The sequence below is a fragment of the Amblyraja radiata genome, chromosome 10 (genome assembly GCF_010909765.2).
Source record: "Amblyraja radiata isolate CabotCenter1 chromosome 10, sAmbRad1.1.pri, whole genome shotgun sequence".
Lineage (NCBI taxonomy): Eukaryota > Metazoa > Chordata > Chondrichthyes > Rajiformes > Rajidae > Amblyraja > Amblyraja radiata.
Genome location: NC_045965.1, coordinates 48,325,307 through 48,352,846, shown reverse-complemented (window position 1 = coordinate 48,352,846; position 27,540 = coordinate 48,325,307). Strand labels below are relative to the sequence as shown.

The window sequence follows — 27,540 nt, the reverse complement described above, 5'->3', positions numbered from 1 at the left end:
AGATCTTTTTAAACTGATGAAAAGGTACGTAGAACAAATTAATGAAAGATATGCAAAAAGGCAGATCAAAGCCAACACACATGATCAAAGAAAGGTGGAGTCCACAATGGTTCATTGTTGGCTGTGGGGAAGGTGATAACGAGTAATACAAACAGTGAAAACTCAGCAGGACGACTGTGAAACTAGTGGGATGACTAGTCTGTCGGAATTATTGCCTTGGGGAAAAACAAGAGTGAAGCAAATGCAAAGATGGAAATTGACCAGAACTTCTTCACATTTTGAGCAATGCTTTATATTTAACAATGAGCTACTTCACAGCAGTTCAAAGTTTCCAACTGACTGATAACTTGGATTCAGATTTTAAGGTGGTGAGATATGAATGAGAGTGCAATGTCTACATAATCCTCAATCATCATCGGTCAAAGAGCCAATATGCAACAAGACCCCGCAATGCCCCCGCTCTCTACGCCAATCCCACGTGTTGTCGCCGATGGCGTCTATAAAGGGACAGGAGGGGGGCGAGGTGGGGAATCAAAGCCAAGTAGCGAAGTGGGAAGGGGGTCAGACCCAAGGTGGCTCTGAACGCCAGGCACCCAATGCTGATCACAGCCCCGGTTACTGCATTGAGCAAGGACCAGAGAGCGGCGCCGGCAGATGGGATCAGAGCCCCTCCTTACCGACACCGGTAGATGACACAGAGTCGCTGCTACTGGCAAATAGAATCAAAGATCCCGGTAGTGATAGGAAGATCAGACAGAGACCCATGTACTTGTAAGATCAGAGGTCGGGGTCGAGAGATAGAACAGGTTTCAGGTCGCTGGAGAGAGATCAGTCAAGGTAATCATTCACCAGTACCCACAGAGGGATCGGTCTTCGGTAGCGACAGAGTTATCAGGGTCCCCGGTACCGACAGAGGAACAAGTCCCAGTACCGATAGAGAGACTGGGGTCCCCGGTACCGACACGGAGATCAGGGTCCCCGCTATCCCGACAGAGGAGATCACGATTCCCGGTACCGATCGAGAGAGATCGGCACCGGTACTGACAGCTCCCGGTAAGGGCAGGGAGACCAGAGCCGGCGGTACCGACACGGTTGGAGAGACACGGGACCGGGGAGAGAGAGAGAAGATCAGCCCGGGGAACCCACCATCATCTCCCGGTCCGGGCAACACCAGGGACCCGGGACCCGACCCATACCCGAGCGATGGAGCCGGTTACCGGGAACCCCGCCGCGGTCCCGGACCCAGACACAGAGGTGAACGCGTCCCTTGTGGAGGGCAGCGGGCTGGAGCTGGGGCTGGAGCCGCCGCTACTGACCGACGCCTGGCTGGTGCCGCTCTTCCTCGCCCTCATCCTCATCCTGGGGCTGCTCGGCAACGCGCTGGTCATCCATGTCATCACCAAACACCGGCAGATGAGGACAGCCACCCACTTCTACATCGGTGAGAGACCCGGGGGCAGAAGGCTGGCTATGGAGGAGAGGAAGAGGCGGTGGGGGAGAGGTAGCTGGTGGAGTGATGGTGTGGGACAGGGTGGGGGAGAGAGGGTCAGGAAGAGGGTTGGGGTGATGGTGAGGGATAGGAAGAGGGGACGGGGGAGATGCAGAGGGTGTGTGTGTGTGTGTGTGTGTGTGGGGGGGGGGGGGGGGGGGGGAGGAAACAAAGAACATAGGTGCGAGCGTAGGCCATTCGGCCCTCCGAGCCAGCACCGCCATTCAATACCACCAGGGTTGATCATCCAAAATCCGTACCCCGTTCCTGCTTTTCCCCCATATCCTTTGATGCCGTTGGTTGGGGCGGGTTGGAGTGACAGGGGGTGGGAAAGTCAGGGAGAGGAGAAAGGAGTGAGGACGATGGCCAAGAGAGGAGGGGAGGGTGAGAAGAGAGGGTGGAGAGAGGGTCAGAGAGAGAGAGAGAGGGGGGGGGGGGAGGGGGGGAGAGGGTCAAAGAGAGAGAGAGAGAGAGAGAGAGTGGGGAGAGGGTCAGAGAGAGAGAGAGAGGGGGGGGGATTAGGAGAGGGTCGGAGAGAAAGAGAGAGGAGATGATGGACAAATGGAGAGGAAAAGAGGGTTGGAGAGGGTCAGGGAGAGGTGATTGGGAAGATGCTCGGAGAAATGGGAGGGAGTGAGGGAGATGGTCAAGGAGGATATGATGTGTGGAATGGTCGGAGGAGAGAGTGCGGGAGAGAGTCAGGGATGGCGTGGTAGAACAGAATGGGAAATGATCAATATTGAGGAGGGGAGCATGACTGGGGAAGAGAAGAGACATGGTGAGATGCAAGGACAATGGAGGGGAAAGTGGTCAGGGAAGAAGAGGATAATGGTCATGGGAGAGAGGTTAATGTTCGGTTTGGTGAAATGGGTGGTGAAAGGAGAGAAATGGGGTAAGGATAATGGTCGGGGGGGGGGGGCGGGGGGGGGATGGAGGGAAGAGAGAGGCGGAGGAGAGCATGTTTGTGTGGGAGGAGAAATTGCCGGTGAAGTTGAGAGATGGTGGATGGTATGAGCAAAATGCGAGGGGGAGATAAATTGAATGAGATAGTTGTGAGTTTCACTCACTCTACAGGCTTCTTTAAAGGACAAGATGCATTCTTGGATCCACAGCCACAGCAATGAGGAGACAAACAGTAAGCATGGTTGTGTTTACTATCAATCTAAATATATAACCACACATAAATTCAAACACTGTACCTTATTGGATTGATAGAGGCAGCAGATTCCATGGGTTTGATTGCATAAACCGGTGACAACCCCTGAGTCAGAACATTCAATTGTGCCTAGCCTTTTAATTTATTAGCTTTTAAGAACCAATCATGCAGTATATCAAAGTGGAGTATATTTTTTTCTGTATGATCTGTAATTGCACGTGGGAATTTTCAGGCAACTACAGTTCTGGAACTGTCAGGGATATGGCACTCTGTATGAAATCTGTTCATCTGTACGTAGCTGCAAAAGGACAATTAACCTAATTCCAATTTCTGTGGGGTTTTTTTGTGTGTAAGACAGTGGTCAGGCAGCACCTCTGGAGAAAAAGGATAGTTGACGTTTCGGGTCAGGATCCATCTTCTGACCAAGGTCAGGTAGCATGGAAAGAGAAACAGAGTTAATGTTTCAGGTCAATTATTCTGGTGTGTGGGATCATTGGTCTGAAATGTTATTTCTAATTCTCTCGCCACAGATGCTGCTCGAATTGATGAGGATTTAAAGCATTTCATTTTTATTTTCATATTTCCATCTTCACTGTTATGGTTTCTTGCTTTCTAATAATTGATAATGATTCTCCGATTCCATCTGGCTTCCAAACTCTTTTGTCTGTATACGTTGTGTTCTCCACCTTCCCACAATAACTTGGATGGTCAAACATACATTATTTTACAAAGAACCAGCAGCTTTCAAGCAGACTATTTTGCCTCTGACAACATTTGTCCTCATGCTTACATCCCATGCATGTAACACCATCACCACATTGACATTGGTGTTGGTTTATTATTCTCATGTGTAAGGAGAAACAGTGGAAAACTTTATTTTGTTCTTCCAGGCAGATTACACCATCCATAAGTGCATCGGGTAGTGCGATAGAACAATTAAAGAGAGTGCAGCATATTGTGTAGTTTAGTTTATTATTGTCACGTGTACCGAGGTGTAGTGAAAAGGTTTTTTGTTGCATGCTATCCAGTCAGCGGAAAGACTATACATGATTACGATCAAGCTGTCCACAGTGTACAGATAGAGGATAAAGGAAATAACATTTAGTGGAAGATAAAGTCCAGAAAAAAATGATGAAAAATAGTCCGAGGGTCTCTTATGAGGTAGATAGTAGGTCAGGACCACTTTCTGGTTGGCGATAAGATGGTGTTGTTGCCTGATTAAAGTTGCCTGATAACAGCCTGCTGCAGAGAAAGTGTAGATACAATAATCATAATCATAGTTTATTAGCCAAGTATGTTTTGCAACATACGAGGAATTTAATTTGCGATACAGTCATACCAATTCAAAGCAACAAGACACATAAAATATATTTTAACATTAACATCCACAACAGCGACTCCTCCACATTCCTCACTGTGATGGAAGGTGAAAAAAAAGTTCAATCTCTTCCCTTCTTTGTTCTCCCGCGGCTGGGGGCATCGAGCCTTCCGTTGACGCGACGATCTTGCCTCCCATAGCCGGCGGTCAGGCCCTCCGCATCGAGGCGATCAAGCTCCCACATCGGGGGGGGGGGGATCTCAGTTCCCCCGCACCGGGTGATCTGACCCCGGGTCGGGGCTGGTCAAAACATTCTGCATCGTTTGGAGCTTCTCGATATTGGTCTCTACCTGAGACTGCAAACTCCTCGATGGTGAAATGCCCAGGCCGCAGTTGGAGCATCGATACCAGGCAAGGGATTGGCTCTGACGGTGGGGCTCAAAGTCAGTCCTGAGCAAGGCCGCCAGCTCCATGATGTTGGGCCGCCGAGCGACTGGAGATACGATCCGGAAAACATTCGCATCTCCGGTGAGGTAAGAGATTCCCTCGACCCCCTCCCCCACCCCCCACATAAAACAACCAGAGAACATTAACACAAATTTTTAAAACACACTAAAAATAACAAAAAAGACGAAAAGACAGACAGACCATTGGCGAGGCTGCCATCGCTGACGGCGCCACCCGGTGGAATAAAGAGCAATGGTCACAATGAGGTAGATTGGAAGGTTGAGAATACATCCATAGTTTATGAGAGGCCTTTTCAAGAGTCTGTTAACAGCAGGAATGAAGGTGATCTTGAATCTGGTGGTACGTGCTGTCATATTCTTTATATATTCTGCCCGACGTGAGAGAGATGAGAGAAAGATTGGGATATGAGCAGTCCAGGATAATGTTGGCTGCTTTCCTGAGGCAGCTTCTTGATGTCCTTGAAGGCAGTGCAAAGGTTGTACCTGGATTTCCTATTCCTCATGGTTAATCCATAGTTTCCAGTTGTGAAAGACCTGGGTTGATTACTTTGACATGCAGTCCTCTGCATACTAACTGTGGCATACTCTTTTTTAGATCAGCCTCAGAGTCCCTGAATATGGACCAGTTTACTGACTCAAAGTAGCCGTGTAGGGTCTCATCTGTTTCCTCCGACCACCGATATGAGTTTCTGAACCAGATCATCTCACTTTGGTTTCTGCCTGAATGCAGGGGTCTCAGTACAATTAAATGGTTGGATTTTTCAAAATGTGGTTGGGAAATGGAGTGTTAGGCAACTTTAATGGTTGTGTTGCAGTGGCTGAGTTTAGTTTAAGTTTCGTGACCCTTCGGCCCACCGAGTCCACACCAACCAGCAATCCCTGCACATTAACATTATCCTGTACACACTAGGGACAATTTACACATACACCAAGCCAATTAATCTACATAGCTGTATGTCTTTGGAGTGTGGGAGGAAACCGAAGATCTCTGAGAAAACCCGTGGGGTCACGGGGAGAACATACAAACTACGTACAGATAGCACCCGTAGTCGGGATTGAACCTGGGTCTCCGATGCTGCAAGTGCTGTAAGTCAGCAACTCTACCCCAGTACCACAGTGGCCACCCACAAAGTTGAGGGTGTGGATTGATAATATTTTGGTAGCATGCTCTTGAAGTTGGCCTGGTTAGTCCCCAGCTATTTTGTTCTCTATCTCATGCTTATCTAGCTTCCATTGAATGCATGTGTGATTTTCAACTTGACTGGGGTTTCTGGTAATAAGTGTCAAATTTCAACCACACTTTAAGTGCCTGCATTTCTCGTGACTTTTCTGTGAAATACATTGATGACTTCCCTATATTTTTCACTCCTGATTCTGCTGAAGTGGAACAACTTTTCTATGTGGACCCTTTTAAAAACGCTTTTGTCATGATCTGAGAGATCACACTTAATTCACCCCCACGTACTTAATTTATGTCAGGAATAGAGCCCTAACCTGTTGGATCTTACTTGGGAAATTACTCCTGATATCTCCTCAGTGAAACTTTGTCGCAGATTTCTTGATGTAGCATCTTAATTTCACGACTTCTTTCTACCAAACGAATGGCTGCAAATTAAGGGGCCGTTCATTTAGAAGTGAGTTGCATAGAAATGTCTTCTCTTTGAGGGGATTGAATTTCTGGAATTCTCTGCCCCTGAGGTAGATTGAGGCCAGATCATATGTTGCATTTACAGTGGAGATAGATAAGTATTTGAAAGATCGAGGAACTGAGGGGAACAGGCACAGAAGAGAAGTTGAGGCCAGCATAGATCAGCTATAGTCATGCTCAATGGCAGGGCAGCATTGAGAGGTCTGATGGCTTACTGCAGCTCCTATTGCCTGTGTTCTTGTGTGTCTACGCATGCCTCACATAATTTTGTAAGAAGTAATATAAGAAATAAATTGGCAATATAATATAGAAAGTCAGGCAGCATCTGTGGAGAGAGAAACAGGCAACACAGTGGCACAGCAGTAGAGTTGCTGCTTTACAGTGCGAGAGATTTGGGTTCAATCCTGGCTACTGGTGCTGTCTGTGCGGATTTTGTACGTTCTCTGTGCAACTTTGTGGCTTTCCTCTGGGTGTTCCGGTTTCCTCCCACACTTCAAAGACGTGCAGGTTTGTAGGTGCTTCTGTAAATTGTAAATTGTCGCTGGTGTGTAGGATAGTGCGAGTGTACGGGGTGATCGCTGGTCGGCACGGACTCGGTGGGCCGCAGGGCTGCTTTCCACTCTGGATCTCAAAAGTCTATTTAGAACGGAGATGAGAAAAAACATTTTCACCCAGAGAGTTGTGAGTCTGTGGAATTCTCTGCCTCAGAAGGCAGTGGAGGCCAATTCTCAAGATGCTTTCAAGAGAGAGGGGATAGAGCTCTTAAAGATAGTGAAGGGATATGGGGAGAAGGCAGGAACGGGGTACTGATTGTTGATGATCAGCCATGATCACATTGAATGGCGGTGCTGGCTCGAAGGGCCGAATGGCCTACTCCTGCACTATCGTAACTACTGCATTCCTGCACTGTCTATTATCTAAAGTCTAAAGAAATAGTTAATATTTCATGGCAGAGAGAGAGGCAGAACATAATGGTATAAAGTTTATAATATGGAGACCAGATTTGTGCCCTGTCCTGCAATTGTGGTCTAACCAATGCTTTTTACAGGCTTAACATGGCATATTTACTTAAAATGTTTTATCCTCACAGAATTGAAATGCAGCGCATTTTCACAGAATAATAAAACAGTACAGCACCTAAGGAGACCATTTGGCCCATCAAGCCTGCAATTTAAAGAGCAATTCAAATACTTCCTCCCTCAGCTTGCTCTTTCCAATTTTCCAAAGACCCTTTCTATTACGTTTTGTTTGTACTTAGCCAGTTTTTAGTAAAGACTACCATCAAATCCATATCCAGGTTGTGACGTCTGATTCCAAACCACTCCATGTATGTAAACAAGTAATTTATAATCTCCAGCTCTGTTGCCTTAAAACTGCATTGTTTATTTCATTAGAAACTTGATTTTTCTTTTTCTCCTCTTTATTCTTCAATTTTTTTTGCTAATTCTACGTAAAAGTATAATAAACAATGTGTCTGGAACATTGCACCGTGGAAACACTTTCTGATTCCCACAGCTTTTATTAAGTAGTTTATTGCTGCCCTCTCGTGGAAATTGTGAAACTATCATACGACAGGCAAAACATACTGTAACAGCAGATACCGGCTCCTGGAGAACTAAGCACATTCAGGGAACAAGCAGCGAGTTGGATAACATTTCTGGGCAGCCCAGCAAGGGATCATTTCAGATGCAAACACTTCTCTGGCATTTTTTATACAAAATGCAATTGGGACCAACCCATCTGTATTAATGTAAGATTGGAGTGTATTAAACTTAGAGAGTTTGTGAGGGAAATTGCCAGGTATTCATGTTTGGTTGATGTCATTTGTTGTGACATTTATCAAACACACCACAATCATCCAGTACATGACCAACGTTTTGGGATCACTTCCTGATATTTGTGGGCAATTGCATTTGTGGAACATGCAAGGAAATTTAATAAACTCTGAATTTACGTTTGTGGACTTGGATCTACCTATACTGTTTCTGGATATTCCGTGCCACTGTACTCTTTGTACAAGTGCCTTCCTTCAATATATTTCCTTTTTATTAATTTACTACAAACTTTTGCCAAGTCTGCTTCAGGATAGGTAGGAAGTGGGTAATAAACAATAAAACTTGCACTGTGCAATAACTAGAATACAGCATAATGAGTTGGGCACCTCAGAACTACTCGCAAGGGGATAGGGGACAAAGAAAAAGTGCAAGGGGTGCAACGAGGTAGATTGGGAGCTCTGAAATACACCCTAACTTATGGGAGGTTCGTTCAAGAGGCTGACAACAGCGGGGAAGGAGCTGCTCTTGATTCAGGGTGGTATCAAGCTTTTGTATCTTTTGCCCGACAAGAGAGAGGAGAGAGAGAATGACCAGGGTGTGAGTGGTTCTTGCTTTTGTTGGCTACTTTCCTGAGGCAGCTCGTGGATTGCGGGCGGGTAGGATGACAATGTTCTCTCACACTTAAATACCTGACTTTCCTCAACAGTTAACCGTGATGTCATTGGTGCACCTCAGAATTGTTATTGGCCTGTGGGATGCTGACTCCCATTGCTCCCATTCCCCTTTGCTTAAGCCAACGCTTGCATGTTATTCTCACTCTTTGAAATCCCTGATTGACGCTGATTCTGTCACCCCTACAATCATGCGTTCCAGGTAACAACCACTCTCTTTGTAAGGAGGTAGCTCCTCATATCTCCCCTATATTTAATTGTTTTAATTTTTTTAATCTGCATTCTCAGACCTTCAACCGTCTGCTAATGGCAACTGTTTCCCTTTACCTTATCAATACGTCACCATCTTGTGAACTTTGATCAAATCATGCAACCTTCTTTTGTCATTATGATTTCCAAATTATGATTTTCACCTTCCTGATGTTTCTTTCCTCATTCAAAGCTAACCTGGCTGCCACAGACATCATATTCTTGGTCTGCTGTGTTCCATTCACTGCCACCCTGTACCCTCTGCCAGGCTGGATCTTCGGTGACTTCATGTGCAAGTTTGTCAACTACCTGCAACAGGTAAGCAAGAGAGAACTCACCCATTTCTGTCAGATAAATATCAATCCAGATTACTGGTGTTTTGTGGTGTTCCTAAAGGCATGAAAGGAGAACAGGAGTAATGAGTTCCCACTTATAAATTTTTCAATCAAACGATTTTAAATGGCAATTCTAAATTGTTTTGCAAGTTAATTCCTTACATTACTCAAAAGTAACAACGATTTGCATTTATGCAGTACTTTCAATTTGGTGAAACATGCAAAAGCATTTTGCAGGAATGTTTAGAGATACAGTGTGGAAACAGGCCCTTTGGCCCGCCAAGTGTGCAACGACCCTTATGCCCCTGTCCCACTTAGGAAACCTGAACGGAAACCTCTAGAGACTTTGCGCCCTACTCAAGGTTTCCGTGCGGTTCCCGGAGGTTGCAGGTGGTTGCCGGAGGTTGCCGGTAGTGGAAGCAGGTAGGGAGACTGACAAAAACCTCCGGGAACCGCACGGAAACCTTGGGTAGGGCGCAAAGTCTCCAGAGGTTTCCGTTCAGGTTTCCTAAGTGGGACAGGGGCATTACACTAGTTCTATCCTGCACGCTACGGACAATTTTTTTTTTACAAAAACCTATTAATGTTGAAATCCGCTCGTCTTTGGAATATTGGAGGAAACCGGAGCACCTGGAGAAAACCCACGCGGTCACAGGGAGAACATACAAACTCCGTTCTGACAGCACCCGTAGTCAGGATCGAACCTGGTGCTGTAAAGCAGCAACTCTACCGCTGCACCACTGTACTGCTCTTAATGTGACTGAAGAAAACACTATTAAGAACATAACTGTGCAGATGGCCAAAAGCTTGGACAAAGTGTTGGGTTGTAAGAATTATTGTAACAAAGTGAAGAGAAGAAACAAGGCAGAAATAATTAGGGAGGGAATTCCAGACCCAAGGGCTTTACAGGACACAAATGAGGGTTGTGATTATGATCAGGGCAATGCAATTAATACAATTAACTAGGGAAATTCCAGGGCTGGAGGAGTTTAAAGAGTCCGCAAGATGAGGCCAACATTGAAGTAATGCAAAAAAAGATTAGAATTCCCTACAAGCGAACATTGAACTATAGAAAGTCAAAAGTTTATAATGTGAATGCAATAATGATAATGCACATCTGGATTTATTTTAGTTGCCGGTTTGGAATATAATTTATTAATTATGCTGCAGAAAAGTAATCGCACTGGCCTGGTCAATGCATTCACACTGACAGAGGCACAATTGTAATTCAGCATTCACATCAATTGGGATTATTGTAAACTCTTGGAGTGAAAAAAGAAATCAGAGCTGAATTGGCGCTGGCTTAATAGAGCACTGCTGCAGTTTATCAATTGGGGTGACAAACAAGTCCTGGATTGGGAATATACATGTATGTCAGTTACAATGAGGGCAATAAACGGAGCATATTGCCGTACCTACGGAAGCTTTTGAAAGTGAGACACCACTTTTGGATGCAAGTGTAATGGGAAGATTTAAGGAGTGTTATTACTTTTTATTAAATACCCTAGACTACAATCCAAGGCTCGGGAAACCAGTCAAAGTACCACCGGAAGGTACAGGAGAGAAATCTGTTTTTGATTTGTTTAAATAACACTCAGTTCGATTTGGAATTCCTGCTTAGTCCCTCCACTCTGTGAATTCTTTCCAGTACCTTAGGGAATGTTTTTGGAACATATCAGATTCAGATTGGTATCTAGCAAAAACATTCTGCATGATTTGTAGTGAATAATGTGATTGTCATTAGGTAGAGGGGGACTCAGGGCAATCAATTATCAAGGGCATATATTGAGGTAAAGAGTCAGTTAGGTAGTGGATTATGCAGAGGGCAGGGGAGATTGACTTACTTTAGAGGTGTAACCTCGTCATCAACTCCCAAGAATGACTTTGCCAAATAACACAGACCACATTAAAAAAAAAGCACAGTTCACCACCACTGGCGTTACACACACAAGGGGTTATTACTTTTGATGGATGTTATGAAAATAATCAGAGAAGGGTATAAAGAAAAGCATTGCAGAAGGGGGTAATAGGGCCAGATAAACTTCCATTTTTCTATTGGACAACTTTAGTGAGATACTTCTAATTGGGGTCAGAAATTTGAATTAGCTTTTCCCCAGAGTGATTTTATCACAAACTCTTTAGAGAGAAGGCATAGTCCTTAATCCTCTGGCTTTGATATTCTCAACATTATGTGGAATTTCAATAGGCTACAATGGTATATTGATCAAGTTACTGAACTGGCAGTCAAAAGACTAGACTATGGATCCAAAGTTTAGTTTCCAGCCTGGGAGATATGGGAACGGGGGGATTTTTACGTCAAGTAATTAAATAAATGTGGAATTTTAAATGAAATGTTAATCCCAGTAGCAGTAGCCATGAAGCTACAAGATTGTTGTCAAAAGTGGAATTGCCTAACCTAGAAACCAGTTGAAGCCAAACCATTAAATGTATTCAAGAAGAGGTTGGACAATTCTCAGGATAAAGAGACCAATGAGTCTGGGGTAGAAGCAGAAACAGGCTACTGAATTTGGATGTGTGGGAAGGAACTGCAGATGCTGGTTTCAACTGACGACAGACACAAAATGCTGGAGTAACGTTTCGGGTCGAGACCCTTCTTCAGACTCAATGGACTGAATTTGGATGATCAGTTATGATCATAATAACTGGCAGAGCAGGCTGAAAGAGCTGAATGGCCACCTCCTGTTGCTGACTTCTATGTTTCCAGTTAGTGCCGCTGCCTCACAGCTAGAAGGACCTGAATTGGATCTTGTGTGTCTTAGAATCTTAGAATCATACAGCACGGAAATAGGTCATTCGGCCCAACTCGTCCTGGCTGACTGAGATGCTTCATCTAAGCTGGTCCCATTAGCTCATGTTCAAAGGTTCAAAGGTTCAAAGGTTATTTATTGGTCACATACACCTAGGTGTAGTGAAATGCTTCTTGCCATGCAGCACATAAAGAGAGAATACAGACATAACATTAATAAGAGATTTAAACATAAAGAACATCCCCCCACAATGGCTCCCACCATGAGGGAAGGCACAAAGTCCAGTCCCCAACCCCAGTTCACCCATAGTCGAGCCAATTGAGGCCTCCACAGTTGCCTCTACGGAGGCCCGATGTTCCTGGCCGTGCTCGCCGGGTGATGGTGCTCCGGCGTCGGGAGAATCCTCACAGCGGCTTGGGACACCTGGAACGGCCGCTTCCGTACTGGAGGCCGCGGCTTCCAAAGCCAACAAGGCCGCGCCGGTTGGAGCTCCACTACTGGCGATCTTAAATCGAAGTCCAGAAGTCCAGAACAAGGGGTCACAGTTTAAGGATAAGTGGGAAATCTTTTAGGACCGAGTTTGGTCCATAGAAACATAGAAAATAGGTGCAGGAGTAGGCCATTCGGCCCTTCGAGCCTGCACCGTCATTCAATATGATCATAGCTGATCATCCAACTCAGTATCTTGTACCTGCCTTCTCTCCATACCCCCTGATACCTTTAGCCACAAGGGCCACATCTAACTCCCTCTTAAATATAGCCAATGAACTGGCCTCAACTACCTTCTGTGGCAGAGAATTCCACAGATTCACCACTCTCTGTGTGAAAAATGTTTTTCCCATCTCGGTCCTAAAAGATTTCCCCCTTATCCTTAAACTGTGACCCCTTGTTCTGGACTTCGCCAACATCGGGAACAATCTTCCTGCATCTAGCCATATCCCTCCAAACATTCCTATCCATGTACCAGACCAACTGTCTTTTAAATGTGATTAGAGTACTGCCTCAACTGCCTTTTCTGGCAGCTCATTCCATATACCCACCCCCCTTTGTGAGAAAAAGTTGTCCCTTAGCTTCCTATTAAATTTTTTCATCTCACCTTCAACCCATGGCCTGTGATTCTTGTTTTCCCTACTCTGGGTAAAAGATTGCATTCATCCTCTCTCTTCTCCTCGTGATATTCTTCGCCTCTATAGAATCACCCCATAGCCTCCTAATCTCCAAGGAATAAAACCCTAGCCTGCCCAACCTTTTCCTATAGCTCAGGCCCTCAGGTCCTGCCAACATCCTCGTAAATCTTCTCTGCACCTTTTCCAGCTTAAGTGTGAACATTCTTCATCTGTCCTATGGTTTCCCTGATTTCTGACACCATTCTAAATAGGTGTTGTAGATTAATCAAACACTGTAAATTACCCCCTAGTGTAGGTCAGTGGCATAAAATAACAAAGGGGAGGGGGTGGTGTTGACCTGCATGTGGGAGTGAATGAGTTGTAGGAATAGAGGGTAGTAAGATGGGAAAGTGGGAAGGCAGGAATGCCCCGGGTGGAGGATTGCATGGGCATGAAGGGCCAAATAGCCCCCTGTTGTGCGGTAGTAAAAAAAAGCAAACATTCTTCAAGAAAGGAAACCTAATATTGGTTCTATTTGGCACATACTAGGCTCACCAACGTGATTGAGTAATAACAGTCTCCTTAGTTCAGGAACAATTAGGACCAGAAGTGCCAGCATTACCAAAAGTATCCCTATCATGTGAATGAATAAATCAGAGAAACCTTGCTAGTCAACATGCAGAAACCAATATATGGATAGATTTCCTTTCTCGTCTCATTCATTGTAGTAAGATATACAGGTGACCTCTACGTTGCGGTGGGGGAGGAGAGTGATGGAGGTGGGTGGGGGGGGGGGGGGGGGGGGGGGGGTGTGGGGGGGGGGGGTGGGGGGGGGGGGGGGGTATTCCTAGAAAACCGTCTGTATTGCGATTTTCCGTAATGCAAATTCATCCGTCCATGCATCATGAAACAAGGTTTAATAAAATGTGTGGGTTTATTTAAAAAAAAGACACAACGAGCTGGAGTAACTCAGGCAGCGTCTGTGGAGAACATGGACAGGAGATGTCATGGAGTGGGACCTTTCTACATACTGATCAATTTATTTTGTTGGTTTATTTACTTATTTCCTCACATAACTTCCGTGAGAGAAAATATGATTCTGTATCTCAAATTCTTGGATAGAAACGGCACGGTGGCTCAACGGTAGAGTTGCTGATTTCAAGCTCCTGCGATCCGGTTCGATCCTGACAATGGGTTCTGTCTGTACGGAGTTTGTACGTTCTCCCCATGACCACGTGGGCTTTCTCCAGGTGCTCCTCCCTCACTCCAAATACGTACAGGCTTGAAGGTTAATTGGCTTTGGTAAAAATTGTCTCTAGCGTGCAGGATAGTGTATGCGGATCGCTGGTTGGCATAGATTCAGTGGGCCCAAGGCTTTGTTTCCCCACTGTATCTCTAAACCAAATTAAACAAAATGTGAATTCCTGAAGGGCGAATGTCATTAACTCAAATGGTTGTAACATAGGAGTTGCCTGTATTTGTTTTTCCTAGGTTACTGTGCAGGCAACTTGTATTACCTTGACTGCGATGAGTGCAGACCGATGTTATGCGACAGTGTATCCACTCAAGTCTTTGAGGCACCGAACCCCCAAGATTGCCATGGGAGTCAGCACATGCACCTGGATCTGTAAGTTTCACAGGATTTCTCAGCTAATGCTCGTCCCCATAACTTGGTCGAATTCAAATGCACACCCCATATAGAGTGGTAATCATTTCCCCCATCGCATCTGAGAGTTAAGATATTTGGCCATCGTGTTTTTATCTGCACCATTTCATTTCATACTCACCTGCCTTTTGTAAGGATCACTTTTTGTTGAAAGGTTTAAGGAAGTGCAAATACTAACCCCACATAGACACTGAAAGCAGTCTTATGATTGATTGATTGAAAGGTGCAGTATGGAATCAGGTCAGTCGGGTCACCAGGTCCACGCCGACCATCGATCACCCGTGTGCACGAGTTCTATGTTATCCCACTTTCTCACCGATTCCCTCCACACTAGGGGCAATTCACAGAGGTCAATGAACCTACAAATGTGCACGTCTTTGCACGGGATGTGGGAGGAAACCAGAGGTCCCGGGGAAAACTCACATGGTCATGGGGAGAATGTGCCAACTCCACGCATATAACACCAGAGGTCATGATCAAACTCGAGTCTCGGGTGCTCTGTGATGCAACAGGTCTACTAGCTGAGTCATTGTGCTCCCCCTAAAAATAACTTTTCTACTTCTCTTTCTTAAAATTCTTCTCGTTTATAATGTCAGTCATATTAAAACCTGATGCAGTCAATATATCTAAGAAAGTCTGTGAAATGCTTGGTCCTTTACTCCCAACCTAAATGTGACATATATTCATGAATGTACAAACTTCACACAGACATCACCTGAGGTCTCTAGCGCTGTGAGGTCCGCCAGTGTCTACCAGCTACGCCACTGTGCTGCCTCAATGATGTTGGCTCAGCTCTTATTTTCAAGCTATATTTTATTGCCTAGTGGAATAGGTGCCTTTCTTCGTCTCTCTTGCCTCTTCCCTCACATTTCCTGGATGCTGCGTTTCTCTCACCTGAGCAACCATCACAGGCAGCTTAGTTTCCAGATCACTGGCAAACTATGTCCTGGTTAAATCTCCTGCTACATTGAATGGATGGTGTCTGACTGTGATCAACACCTCCCTTCACCTGGGAGTTACCATGGACAGGGAAGCTGAGGTGGGAAAGAAGTAGTTCCTAAACACAGACAAGATGGAGAAAGAGAAAAAGGGAACAATGTGTAGTCTCACGGACATTTAAATAAAGAATAGAAGTTTAAAACTTGACCATTTATAGTCAGAATAACATCACAGAATGGGATTGTTATTATAGTCTGACTGACATCACTGAATGGGATTGTACCTTCAGGCTGTCAAAGATTTACGTAGCCAATATAAACTTGAACAAAAATTTTGGCAAGAAATATATTGTTCAAAATCTCAAAACCTGAGGTCAATGGATTAATATATCCCTCCGTTATTCAGGTTGAAATCTCATGACTATAGACTTGTTGGTACACATCAAGAAAAGTTCTGGCTTAATTTTTTTAATTTTTATTTCGCATGTGCAGTCAATTATCATGTGAATAACAAAACAAAATGCATGAATACATTTTAAGTCAATTATATATCATGGGAGGACACAAAGTGCTGGAGTAACTCGGGCAATATCTCTGGAGAACATGGATAGGTGACATTTCAGGTCGGGACCCTTCTTCAACAATGACGTCTGACTTAAGCACCTTCTCCAAAGATGCTGCCTGACCCACTGAGTTACTCCATCACTTTGTGTCCTTCTGTGCAAACCAGCATCTGCAGTTCCTTGTTTCTATATATCATGGGAGTCCTAACAAAATAAATGAACAACATCCAAGCCTTTTGATGGACACAAAATGCTGTAGTAACTCCATCAAACAGGCAGTATCTCTGGAGAGAAGTAATGGGTGACGATTCGGGTCGAGACCCTTCATCAGACCAAGCCTTTTGATTTTGTTGCTGCATTTTAGTCAAGCTTTATTAATGCATCTACATGATATTCACCATGTTAGTTCATGATTAATCTCAATAATGTTGGTGCATTTTAATTCTAGGTTCCTTTGTCCTGTCTTTGCCAATTATTATGTACCAGAAGATTGAAAAGGGATACTGGTATGGACCTAGAACATACTGTGCAGAGGCCTTTCCATCAGATGCTCATCAGAAGGGCTTCATACTGTACCACTTTCTTGCTGCCTACCTTCTACCTTTGCTCACAATATCCCTCTGCTACTCTTTGATGATTAAGAAAGTGGGTAAACCCGCCATTGAGCCGGTCGACAACAGCTATCAGGTGTGTGCTAACATTCACCCAATTGTCTCGTCGAACATTACAAGTAATTTTTAAACGTGACACTATTATTTATTCAGACTATCCCTGCCTGTAATGGAGAGGTCAGATACAGTAATCGGTAATGTATTTTAATAGGAATCTGAGGGGCAAACCTTTTTCACAAAACTCTGTAAGTGTATGGAACGAGCTGCTGGAGGAGGTAGCTGAGGCAGGTACTATTGCAACTTTTAAGAAACATTTAGGCAGGTACATGGATAGGATAGGTTTAAAGGTATATGGGTCAAATGCAGGCAGGTGGGACTAGTGTTTATTGGGGCATGTTTGGTTGGTGTGGGCAAGTTGGGCCGAAGGGCCTGTTTTCACACTGTATGACTATGACCCCATGACTATATCAATGTTCTTGTTAACCTAAACAATATGTTTGCTAATACCTCTCAGTCTCTAGGACTCAAATACCTTTCACTCCAGAGGCCAAACTATATGTTAAATTTTGCCCTGTGCTATAGAGTAAGATCACGTACAATTTGGAGCAATCGGATACAAGAGAAAGCAAGGATGGCCCGCAGAATTATTCTTGGTGGCTGCTGAGGTTGTAGGAAAGGGATAGACTTCAGGCCAGACCTTTCCAATGGCTAATTGTTCCACTGATTAATACACAGTACCTCTTAATCTCTGTTACTGCCACGCAGAGTTTGTCAGTAGCAGGATGTCATTGAGACATAGAGCACAGAAACAGGCCCTTCAGCACACCATGTGGGTGCCATTTGTTGTACCTATCAATACTAATCTTGATGAAGGTGCATATTCTTCTAAGCATTATCTGGGAGAAGATAGAAGAGCTAGTAGTTAATACTCATTGTCGATGTTTTGTTTAATTTAGTTTAGTTTATTGTCACATGTACTGAGGTACAGTGAAAAGCTTTTGTTGCATACTAACCAGACAGCGGAAAGACAACACATAATTACAATCGAGCCATCCATGGCGTACAGGTACATGATAAAGGGAATAATGTGAATACCATTTATTGCAAGGTAAAGTCTGATCGAAGATAGTCTGAGGGTCTCCAATCAGATAGATAGGAGCTCAGGACTGCTCTCTAGTTGTTGGTGGTATGATTCAATTGCCTGATAACAATTTTGAAGTGTTTGGCTAAAGCTACCACAGCTGTTGGATTCCAGATAGGAACATTGATATCAGTTTTAGAATTAAGCCGTCAACAGTTTTTGATAACTTCTGCTGTGTGTTTGCTTCAGTATACCGTGCATATGATTACAAAGCTAGGAGCATTGTCAAAGTGCAGAAATAAGAAGATAATATGGGATCCTTTGATGGAATTATTGATTTAATCTTTTTTTCCATTAAAGTTTAATATATTATTTATCCACTTCTTCCATGGCAAATTTGTTCCTGCTCATGTTTTACATCAGGTCAACTCTGCTGTAAAAGAGACAAGTGTAGAAGGAAACACCATTGACAAAACAAGTTGCTTCCAATAACATTGTCAAAATAAAAGTGAGCAGGAAAAGTTATTTTCTGCAATATCCCTCAATAATTATCCATTAATGTTGATTGGTATTTGATAGCTCTGAAAAAATGTATGCATCCTGTTTGCTCACATACCAGATGTTCTGAAAAGGACATCTTGCAGTCAAATCAGTAAACCGTATCCTGTTGTATAACTTGGGAACATCAATGCTAATACTCTGATTTGTGTCAAATAATATGCCTTGCAGTTATATGACTTGCAGATGTTACATTACAGTGGACCTTGCAGCTCCCCTTTGCTGCTAATGCTCTTTATTCCCCTAACCTAAGCTTGGCTTCTCTGGATCCAACTTTGCTCTCTCAAACTGTCCCAGGTACAAATGAAGAGGCTCTGATTAGAGGCAGGGTCCCAAGCCTAGCTTGTGGTAGGTAGGTCATTACCATGCTTGGAGAAGTGGCAAACACCCACTCCCAGCTTTGCTGCGTGTTAAATTTGTCAACGTTGTTCAAGAACACAAGAAAAGACCAGTGGGTGTAGACCAACCGGGCCTCTCAAGCTTGACCAGCTAATAGATTCTGCCAACAGATCCACAGGGTGACTTCCCCCATGCACTCTGCCAATGGGTGATCCATGCTGGTCTCAGCCCCTCTTCTGTGCCAGTTCCCTATCATCTTTAATTCCTCGATTTTTCAAATACCTATCTATCTACCATAATTTATTAGCCAAGTATGTTTTGCAACATTTAGTTGGAATTGGAATTTAGTTTGCCATACAGTCATAACAAAAAAGCAACAAAACCCACAACTACATAAAAATTGACATAAACATCCACCACAGCGACTCCTCCATGTTCCTCATTGTGATGGAAGGCAATAAAGTCTTATCTTCTTTCTTACTGCGGTCGGGGGAGTCGAACCATCCGCAGCCGGCGATCGAGCTCCCACGTCTGGGTGGTCTAAGCTCCTGCGTCGGGGTGGTCAAACTCCTGCGGCTTGAGGTTTCCGAAATCGGTCTCTCACCAGAGACTGCGCATCTCCCGCAGGTTGGAGCACCAAAGTCCGACCCCTGCAAAGGGATCGCCCGCTCCGAGATGGTAAGTCCGCAGTTTTGGAGCTCTGGAAGTCCCAAACAAGAGGCCGCCAACTCCACGATGTTAGGCCGCAGTGCCGACGGAGATACGACATGGAAAAAGTTGCACCTCCGTCGAGGAAAGAGACAAAAAAAGTTTCCCTCCCCCTCCTCCCCACATAATACAAAACTGAAAATAAACTAAAACATACATTTTACAACAAACTAAAAACACAAAAGAAGGAAAAGATGGAGTCAGACCGTTGGCGAGGCAGCCATCGTGCGGCGCCTCCTGGTAGTAATGACCTGCCTTTCATCCACCCTCTGGGTAGAGAATTCTGGAGATTCACCACCCACTGAGAGAATTTTTTTTAATGCACCTCAGTTTTACGTGACCATCACTTATATTGTAACTACGGTGCATTCTGAAAGTATTCAGACACTTAGGTGCACCCTGTTTCCATTGATTATCCTTGAGATGTTTCTGCAACTTGATTGGAGTCTACCAGTGGTAAATTAAATTGATTGGACATGGTTTGGAAAGGCACACACCTGTCTATATAAGGTCCCACAGTTGACAGTGCATGTCAGAGCAAAAACCAAGCCATGAAGACGAAGGAATTGTCCGTAGACCTCCGAGACAGGATTGTGTCGAGGCACAGATCTGGGGAACAATATAAAACAATTTCTGCAGCATTGCAGGTCCCGAAGAGCACGGTGGCCTCCGTCATTCATAAATGGAAGAACTTTGGAACCACCAGGATTTTTCAAAGAGCTGGCCGCCCGGCCAAACTGAGCAATGGGGGGGAGAAGGGCCTTTGGTCAGGGAGGTGACCACAAACCCGATGGTCACTCTGACGTAGCTTCAGAGTTCCTCTGTAGGGATGGGAGAACCTTCCAGAAGGACAACTATATCTGCAGCACCAACAATCATTTAAATCAGTTAAAGGCACATGACAGCCTGCTTGGAGTTTGCCAAAAAGGCACCCAAACAAGATTCTCTGGTCTGATGAAACCAAGATTGAACTCTTTGGCCTGAATGCCAAGTGTCACGTCTGGAGGAATCCAGGCACCGCTCATCACCTGGCCAACACCATACTTACGGTGAAGCATGGTGGTGGCAGCATCATGCTGTGGGGATGTTTTTCAACGGCAGGAACCGGGAGACTTGTCAGGATCGAGGGAAAGATGAACGGAGCGAAGTACAGAGAGATTCTTGATGAAAACCTGCTCCAGAGCGTCCAGGACCTCAGACTAGGGCGGAGGTTCACCTTCCAACAAGGACAACGACCCTAAGCACAAGACCACGCAGGAGTGGCTTTGTGACAAGTCTGTGAATGTCCTTGAGTGGCCCAGCCAGATCCTGGACTTGAACCTGATCGAACAACTCTAGCGGGACCTGAAAATAGCTGTGCATCGACGCTCCCCATCCAACCTGACAGAGCTTGAGAGGATCTGCAGAGAAGAATGGGAGAAATTACCCAAATACAGGTGTGCCAATCTTGTAGCGTCATACCCAAGAAGACTTGAGGCTGTAATCGCTGCCCGAGGTGCCTCAACAAAGTACTGAGTAAAGGGTCTGAATACTTATGTAAATGTGATAATTCAGTTATTTCTTTTTAATTACTTTTTTCGCTTTTTAATTATGGAGTATTGTACGTAGATTAATGTAAAAACATTTTTAAAATCCATTTTAGAATAACGCTGTTACGTAATAAAATGTGGAAAAAGTGAAGGCGTCTGAATACTTTCTGAATGCACTGTATATCTCTTTATCCATGACACTCCCACGTGTTGAAACTATATTGTCAAGCCTAACATGCCTTTGGATCTAACAAGGCCAGTCCTCATTTTGTCTGAACTCCAAGGAATCTTAAAACGGTCCAAGGAATATCAAACTGTCTTGCCTCTCTTGATAGGGCAATGCTCGCTTCCCAGAGATTAGGCTGATGAATCTCCTTTTGGGTACTTCCATTGCCACGATATTTTTAAATTCCAACCCTTTCGCAATGATTTTTGGAAATCTAAATGCACTATGTCTACAGATTCTCCTATACTAGCTCTCTCTGCTACATAAAATGAAAGATACAGAATGGAAACACGCCCTTCGGCCCAACGAGTCCACGTCGATCATCAACCACTTCTCACACTAGTTCTATGTTACTCCACTTTTGCATCCACCTCCTACACATTAGGGGCAATTTACAGAGTCCAATGCCTGCACGTCTTTGGGATGCGGAATGAAAATGGATTATTTAGAGGAAACTCACGTTCTCACAGGGAGAACATGCAAACTCCACAAAGATAGGATCAAACCTGGATCTCTGGCACACTATGATAGCAGTCCTTCTACCAGCTGCACCAATGTGCCGCCCCTCAAATAATACAAGCAAATTTGTTAAACTTAATTTATCTTTCATTAAACCACATTCAGCTTTCCCGGGGTGGAAGATTGCAACCTTCACGTGGTCCGCCCTCTTTCGACTAATGCAATCAACTCGACGTGCACAAACGGAAAATCAAATAGAACAAGTTGTCCGACAACTTTAGGCTGTGCACGCCACACGAAAGAAGAAGAAGAAGAAGATTCAGCTTTCCCAAATGATTAATTATTTTCTCTTTGATTATTGACTCAAGCAACTTGGCAACAATAACTGTTAAACTACTGTAACTGCCCCATAGTTCCTTGCCTCTATCCTCCTCCCTTTTTGAACAGAAGTCACACTGGCCATTTTCCAGTTAATGTTCCTGAATGTCTCTACTATTCTGAAACACTTAAAAAGAACGTATTTAAATTGAAAGAACCAATTAAACATTTAAATATTGTTATACAAGTTTAGGGAAATGAAACAACTTAAAATGCTAAAACAATTTTAACTAATTGAAAAACAAATTTAATTAATTGTAAAACATAAACCAAACTAAATAATTTCAAAGAAAATTGCAACTTGCTTTATTCTATACTCCATTCAAGTGAATGGGCATATGGATATGCGCAGAAGTTCAGAGCAGATTTCCTTAGTTTAGATACCGAAGTATTTCAGTAAACTTGCTCTGCCTTTGGACTCCATAGGGTGCTCATTGGCAGAGTGCATTGGTGAAATCACCAGGTAGATCTGGTGGCAAAACCCGGCAAAATCCCAGCAAATATTTTCGGTCTATATTTAGTTACTGCTATGACAAATAAAAATGGTGGCTCTCCACTTGGCACTGGTTCATTTGCGCAACAGGAACACAGATGTCAGGCCATTATTCTTTGAGTATACCATGGCATTCAATACCATCATCCCTTCCAATGTCTCTACTATTCTCCCTGTGAGAACGAGAGTTTCCTCTGGGTAATCCATTTTCCTTCCACATCCACATCTACTGGAGGTTCTACTGCAGTTGTACCACACCTGGAGTATTGCGTACAGTTTTGGTCTCCTAATCTGAGGAAAGACATTCTTGCCGTACAGAGAAGGTTCACCAGACTGATTCCTGGGCTGTCAGAACTTTCACATGAAGAAAGACTGGATAGACTTGGCTTGTACTCGCTAGAATTTAGAAGATTGAGGGGGGATCTTATAGAAACTTACAAAATTCTTAAGGGGTTGGACAGGCTAGATGCAGGAAGATTGTTCCCAATGTTGGGGAAGTCCAGAACAAGGGGTCACAGTTTAAGGATAAGGGGGAAATCTTTTTGGACCGAGATGAGAAAAACATTTTTCACACAGAGAGTGGTGAATCTCTGGAATTCTCTGCCACAGAAGGTAGTTGAGGCCAGTTCATTGGCTATATTTAAGAGGGAGTTCGATGTGGCCCTTGTGGCCAAAGGGATCAGGGGGTATGGAGAGAAGGCAGGTACAGGATACTGAGTTGGATGATCAGCATGTCCTACTCCTGCACCTATTTTCTATGTTTCTATGTCTATGTTTCCAGACTCATTGTCAGACTGGGGGAACTGGGTCTCCACTCCTCCCTTTGCAACAGGATCCTTGACTTCCTAATTGGCAGACCTCATTCAGTACAGATTGAAAACAACACTTCTTCCATGAACTTCAGCACAGGGGGAACCTCAGCGCTGTATGGTCAGTCTCCTTCTCTACTCTCTCTCTACCCATGACTACGGCATGGTGGCGCAGCAGTAGAGTTGCTGCCTTACAGTACCAGAGACCCGAGTCTGATCCTGGCTATGGGTGTTTGATGTACGGATTTTGTATGTTCTCCCCATGACCTCATGGGTTTTTCCCAGATGCTCCGGTTTCCTCCCACACGCTAAAGACGCACTGGTAACTAAGAGTCAGACCACAGGAGGGACATAATCTGTCAAGGGCTAAAAGTTAAAATTGGAGGCAATCTCTAGTAACGACGCAACTCTACTAGTTGAAGACAATACCGTTTATGCTTGTTTTGAAAAGGCAAACAAAATTCCACCTCAGTATGTAAACCCATGCCCCGCTGGCTTTGTCTCCCTTCTACCTTCTCGGAGAAAATATAGGAGCTTAAAACCCCAGCGTAATATACACCTAAGTAATAAAAGTCAGATCTGCTTTCACGGGGTCAGCTCAGGGAAGACGTTCGGCCCTAAATTGTGTCCCTGGATGGATTCTGAAATCATGCTCCCAATCAACGGCCACAGTCTTTACTATCAACCTCAACCTCTCACTTCAACAGTCTACTGTCCACATCTGGTGCAAGGAAACCTCCATTCTTCCAATGCCGAAGAAAACTAAAGTGACCTTCCTCAATGGCTACCACCCAGTAGCTCTAATATCAGCCATGATGAAGTGCTTTGAAAGGCTGATAATGTCCAATATCTGCACCAGTGTTCTAGCCTTTCATACAGATTGCATATGTATAAAAATAGGTCTATGGAGGAAGCCGCTTCCCTTTCACTGCATTCAGCTCTGAATCATGTTTCAATAAGAACACCTATGTCAGGATGCTATTCATTGATTTCAGTTTGGCCTCTAACACCATGATACCAGGTAAGCTCATCAATAGAAACATAGAAAATAGGTGCAGGAGTAGGCCATTCGGCCCTTCGAGCCTGCACCGCCATTCAATATGATCATGGCTGATCATCCAACTCAGTATCCTGTACCTGCCTTCTCTCCATACCCCCTGATCCCTTTAGCCACAAGGGCCACATCCAGCTCCCTCTTAAATATAGCCAATGAACTGGCCTCAACTACATTCTGTGGAAGAGAATTCCAGAGATTCACCACTCTCTGTGTAAATTTTTTTTTTTCTCATCTCAGTCCTAAAAGATTTCCCCTTTATCCTTAAACTGTGACCCCTTGTTTTGGACTTCCCCAACATCGGGAACAATCTTCCTGCATCTAGCCTGTCCAACCCCTTAAGAATGTTGTAAGTTTCTATAAAGATCCCCCCTCAATCTTCTAAATTCTAGCAAATATTTTCAACTATTGCAGTGGTGGGAGGTGGCAGAGAGGGATATTTTAAAAGTGCCTAGATTTTCCTTTCCTTTTATTAGATAATTGCTTTAGATGATGGGTTTGATAAATTTCCAACCAGCTAACAATCAATTTGGTACCGAAGCATCTGATAAAACGTATACAGGCACCTACCCTGTATTAGGGGTTACGTGCTGGAAAAGCAGCGCGTAATTTTAAAACGGGTAAATTAAACGTATTTGCGACTACTCTGTTAGCAGTAAATTTGAGTGCATTATTCCAAAAATACGAGCACATAAAACGTTTTGGTATTTTAAAGGAAATAATTTTTTATTTCAAAAATGCATAAATCAAACAGCCATAAAATGTGAGGTGCCTGTATTCCCAAGGGAGCCGGTACAGTAGATATAAAATGGCACAGGATGGAACGAGATGGCCTGTTTCCGTGCTGTAATTGTTATATGGTTATATGGTTATATGGAACTAATATTCCAAATTAAGTAATGAGACAAATAAAACAGCCTATGGCTGCCCATTTCTTAATCCACCCTTTTTTTGCTGTTAATTGGTCAGTTAATAACTGATGTATGACACTGCTGTGTTTCAAAAGTGATAATATAACAATAATATATATCTGTTTTCATCCAGGTTCAGCTCGTATCTGAAAGGACAATTGCACTGAGAAGCAAGATTTCTAAAATGGTGGGGGTGATTGTGCTCCTTTTTACAGTCTGTTGGGGGCCCATCCAACTCTTTATCCTATTCCAGGGATTTTACCCAAAGTTCCAGGCCAACTATGAGACTTACAAGATCAAAACTTGGGCTAACTGCATGTCTTATGCCAACTCGTGCATTAACCCCATAGTTTACGGGTTCATGGGAGCCAGTTTCAGAAAGTCTTTTAAAAAGGCCTTTCCATTTATGTTTAGACATAAGGTCAGGGACGACAATGTGACCTATGCCAGTGGCAATGCAGAAATGAAGTTTGTCACTGCAGAAACCTAACAGTTAAGAATTATCCATGAATGAATGCGGTTAATGATACACCGCCCTAATTTGAGCATTTTATTTGGCCCAGATATTTCCTAGAGGGCAAATATACTTACAATTAAAGACATAAAAGTTCTTAATTTATTTACGAGCTTACCTTTGTGGAGTAACACTTAGTTATACGGCAATGCATTGTGATTTAATGTTTAAAAAAAGTATTTGCCATCAACTAGCTTCAGAAGCACAAATGGGACCTTTGTAATTGGTTGCCAGGAAGTATTCCCCTAGGTTTTGAAATTCTGTAAAATCTAGATGGAAACAGGCAGTGCGAAAATCTTTCTTGCCGCAACCCACTGAGTCATTTCTTGAACAATTCAAAAGAAAAACAACTTAAAACTTGGCCTTAAAACAAACTCTGCTTTCAGAGTTATATTAGGATCAAATTTATTACATTGTAGTAATGTATAGGAAATGAGCTTACCCTTTGGAATTTCTTTGTAATGTGAATTTTGTGGAAATAAGATGTAGTTGGATTGAATGAAAAGGCAGATGTGATTGACTGAAGATCTATTGGAAATTGAGGCAATTGAGCTGTGTTTGGTTAGAATTATTTTTGGTTGAAATGCATGGAAATTTCAATTGCAACAAAATAATTTTGCCCTAGCTTTAGTCAGCTGCACATCTTGAGATATACTAAGTATTTTGAACTTTGGGACTCTTTAGTGTGTCGTTATAATTGGGTGATACTGATTTATTTGGAATTTGGGTTCGAGTGCTATTGAAATAACGTAAATAACATCAATATAGTTTTAAACTGTTGAATCACCATACCCCAAAATTATCAGACAGATTGAATAAATACTAAGTAAACATTGATTTAATTTAAAATATCAGTATGGCATATTGACAGTTAGATCTTGTCAAGCCATTAAATTTCTGGCACAGTCGAGCTGTCATAATCTAAATGAATGACGGTTGATTTTTCAAAGATCGATCTGTGCAAGCAATTAAATCAGTTCCCATTCAAGGAAAAAAACAGCAAGTTAAACATGGTAATTTTTAAAGCGAAGAGAAGGGTTAATGAACTGAATGAAAAGACATTATGAAAATCATTAATCAGCTCAGCAGTGACCTTGAAAAGAAATTAATGAATTCACTGTTGAAAAATGCCAAGATAATTGTTAACTTTGTGTTGTGAATTTGGATAGATCCCCTAAATTGAAAATATTGTTTACGCAATGGGGCTTGAAGCATTGGGGCAGTAAAAAACCCCATTCAGTCTACAGTCTGAAAGAAAAGATTACTGATAGGTTGGACTAACTACAATTGTTGACCTTTTCCATCTGAATTCTTTAGCAGTAGATTTTAAATGTTAGTCAATAGATTATGACAGATGTGTTGACATAAAACCTAGTTACAGGAAGCTGTTTGATTGTTTTGGATTTAGTATGTCTAAGATGACGTACTATCTTGTGGGAAAAACAGCCTGGTGAGGAAAATATGCAGCCATACTGTGTACCATTCAGTCATGCTTATATATTGGAGAATTTCAAGACAAACTATTTTCAAATGTAAATAACTATCTGTTGCTACACATGTCATTTTCATTGCTTTTCGTGAGATGACTAATTTAAAAAGATATTTTTGTGATTAAAATACATTTATAATGTGAAATTTGCCTGCTTTCTCCAATCTGCAGGGACAAAAATAAAAACACTGCCACTCCTGCTTTTTATTTTGTTTCTCACCCTCTGAATCTT

General features: G+C 43.3%; 1 protein-coding gene across 1 annotated transcript; it reads left to right on the top strand.

Annotated features, from left to right (window-relative positions):
• The first annotated feature begins 561 nt into the window (after nucleotides 1-561).
• LOC116977892 (G-protein coupled receptor 54-like) lies at nucleotides 562-27,454 on the top strand. The gene is made up of 5 exons (XM_033028754.1): nucleotides 562-1,441; nucleotides 8,967-9,091; nucleotides 14,474-14,609; nucleotides 16,598-16,836; nucleotides 25,439-27,454. The coding sequence occupies exons 1-5, from the start codon at nucleotides 1,204-1,206 to the stop codon at nucleotides 25,793-25,795; spliced, it is 1,095 nt and encodes a 364-aa protein (XP_032884645.1). The 5' UTR covers nucleotides 562-1,203; the 3' UTR covers nucleotides 25,796-27,454.
• The last annotated feature ends 86 nt before the right edge of the window (nucleotides 27,455-27,540 follow it).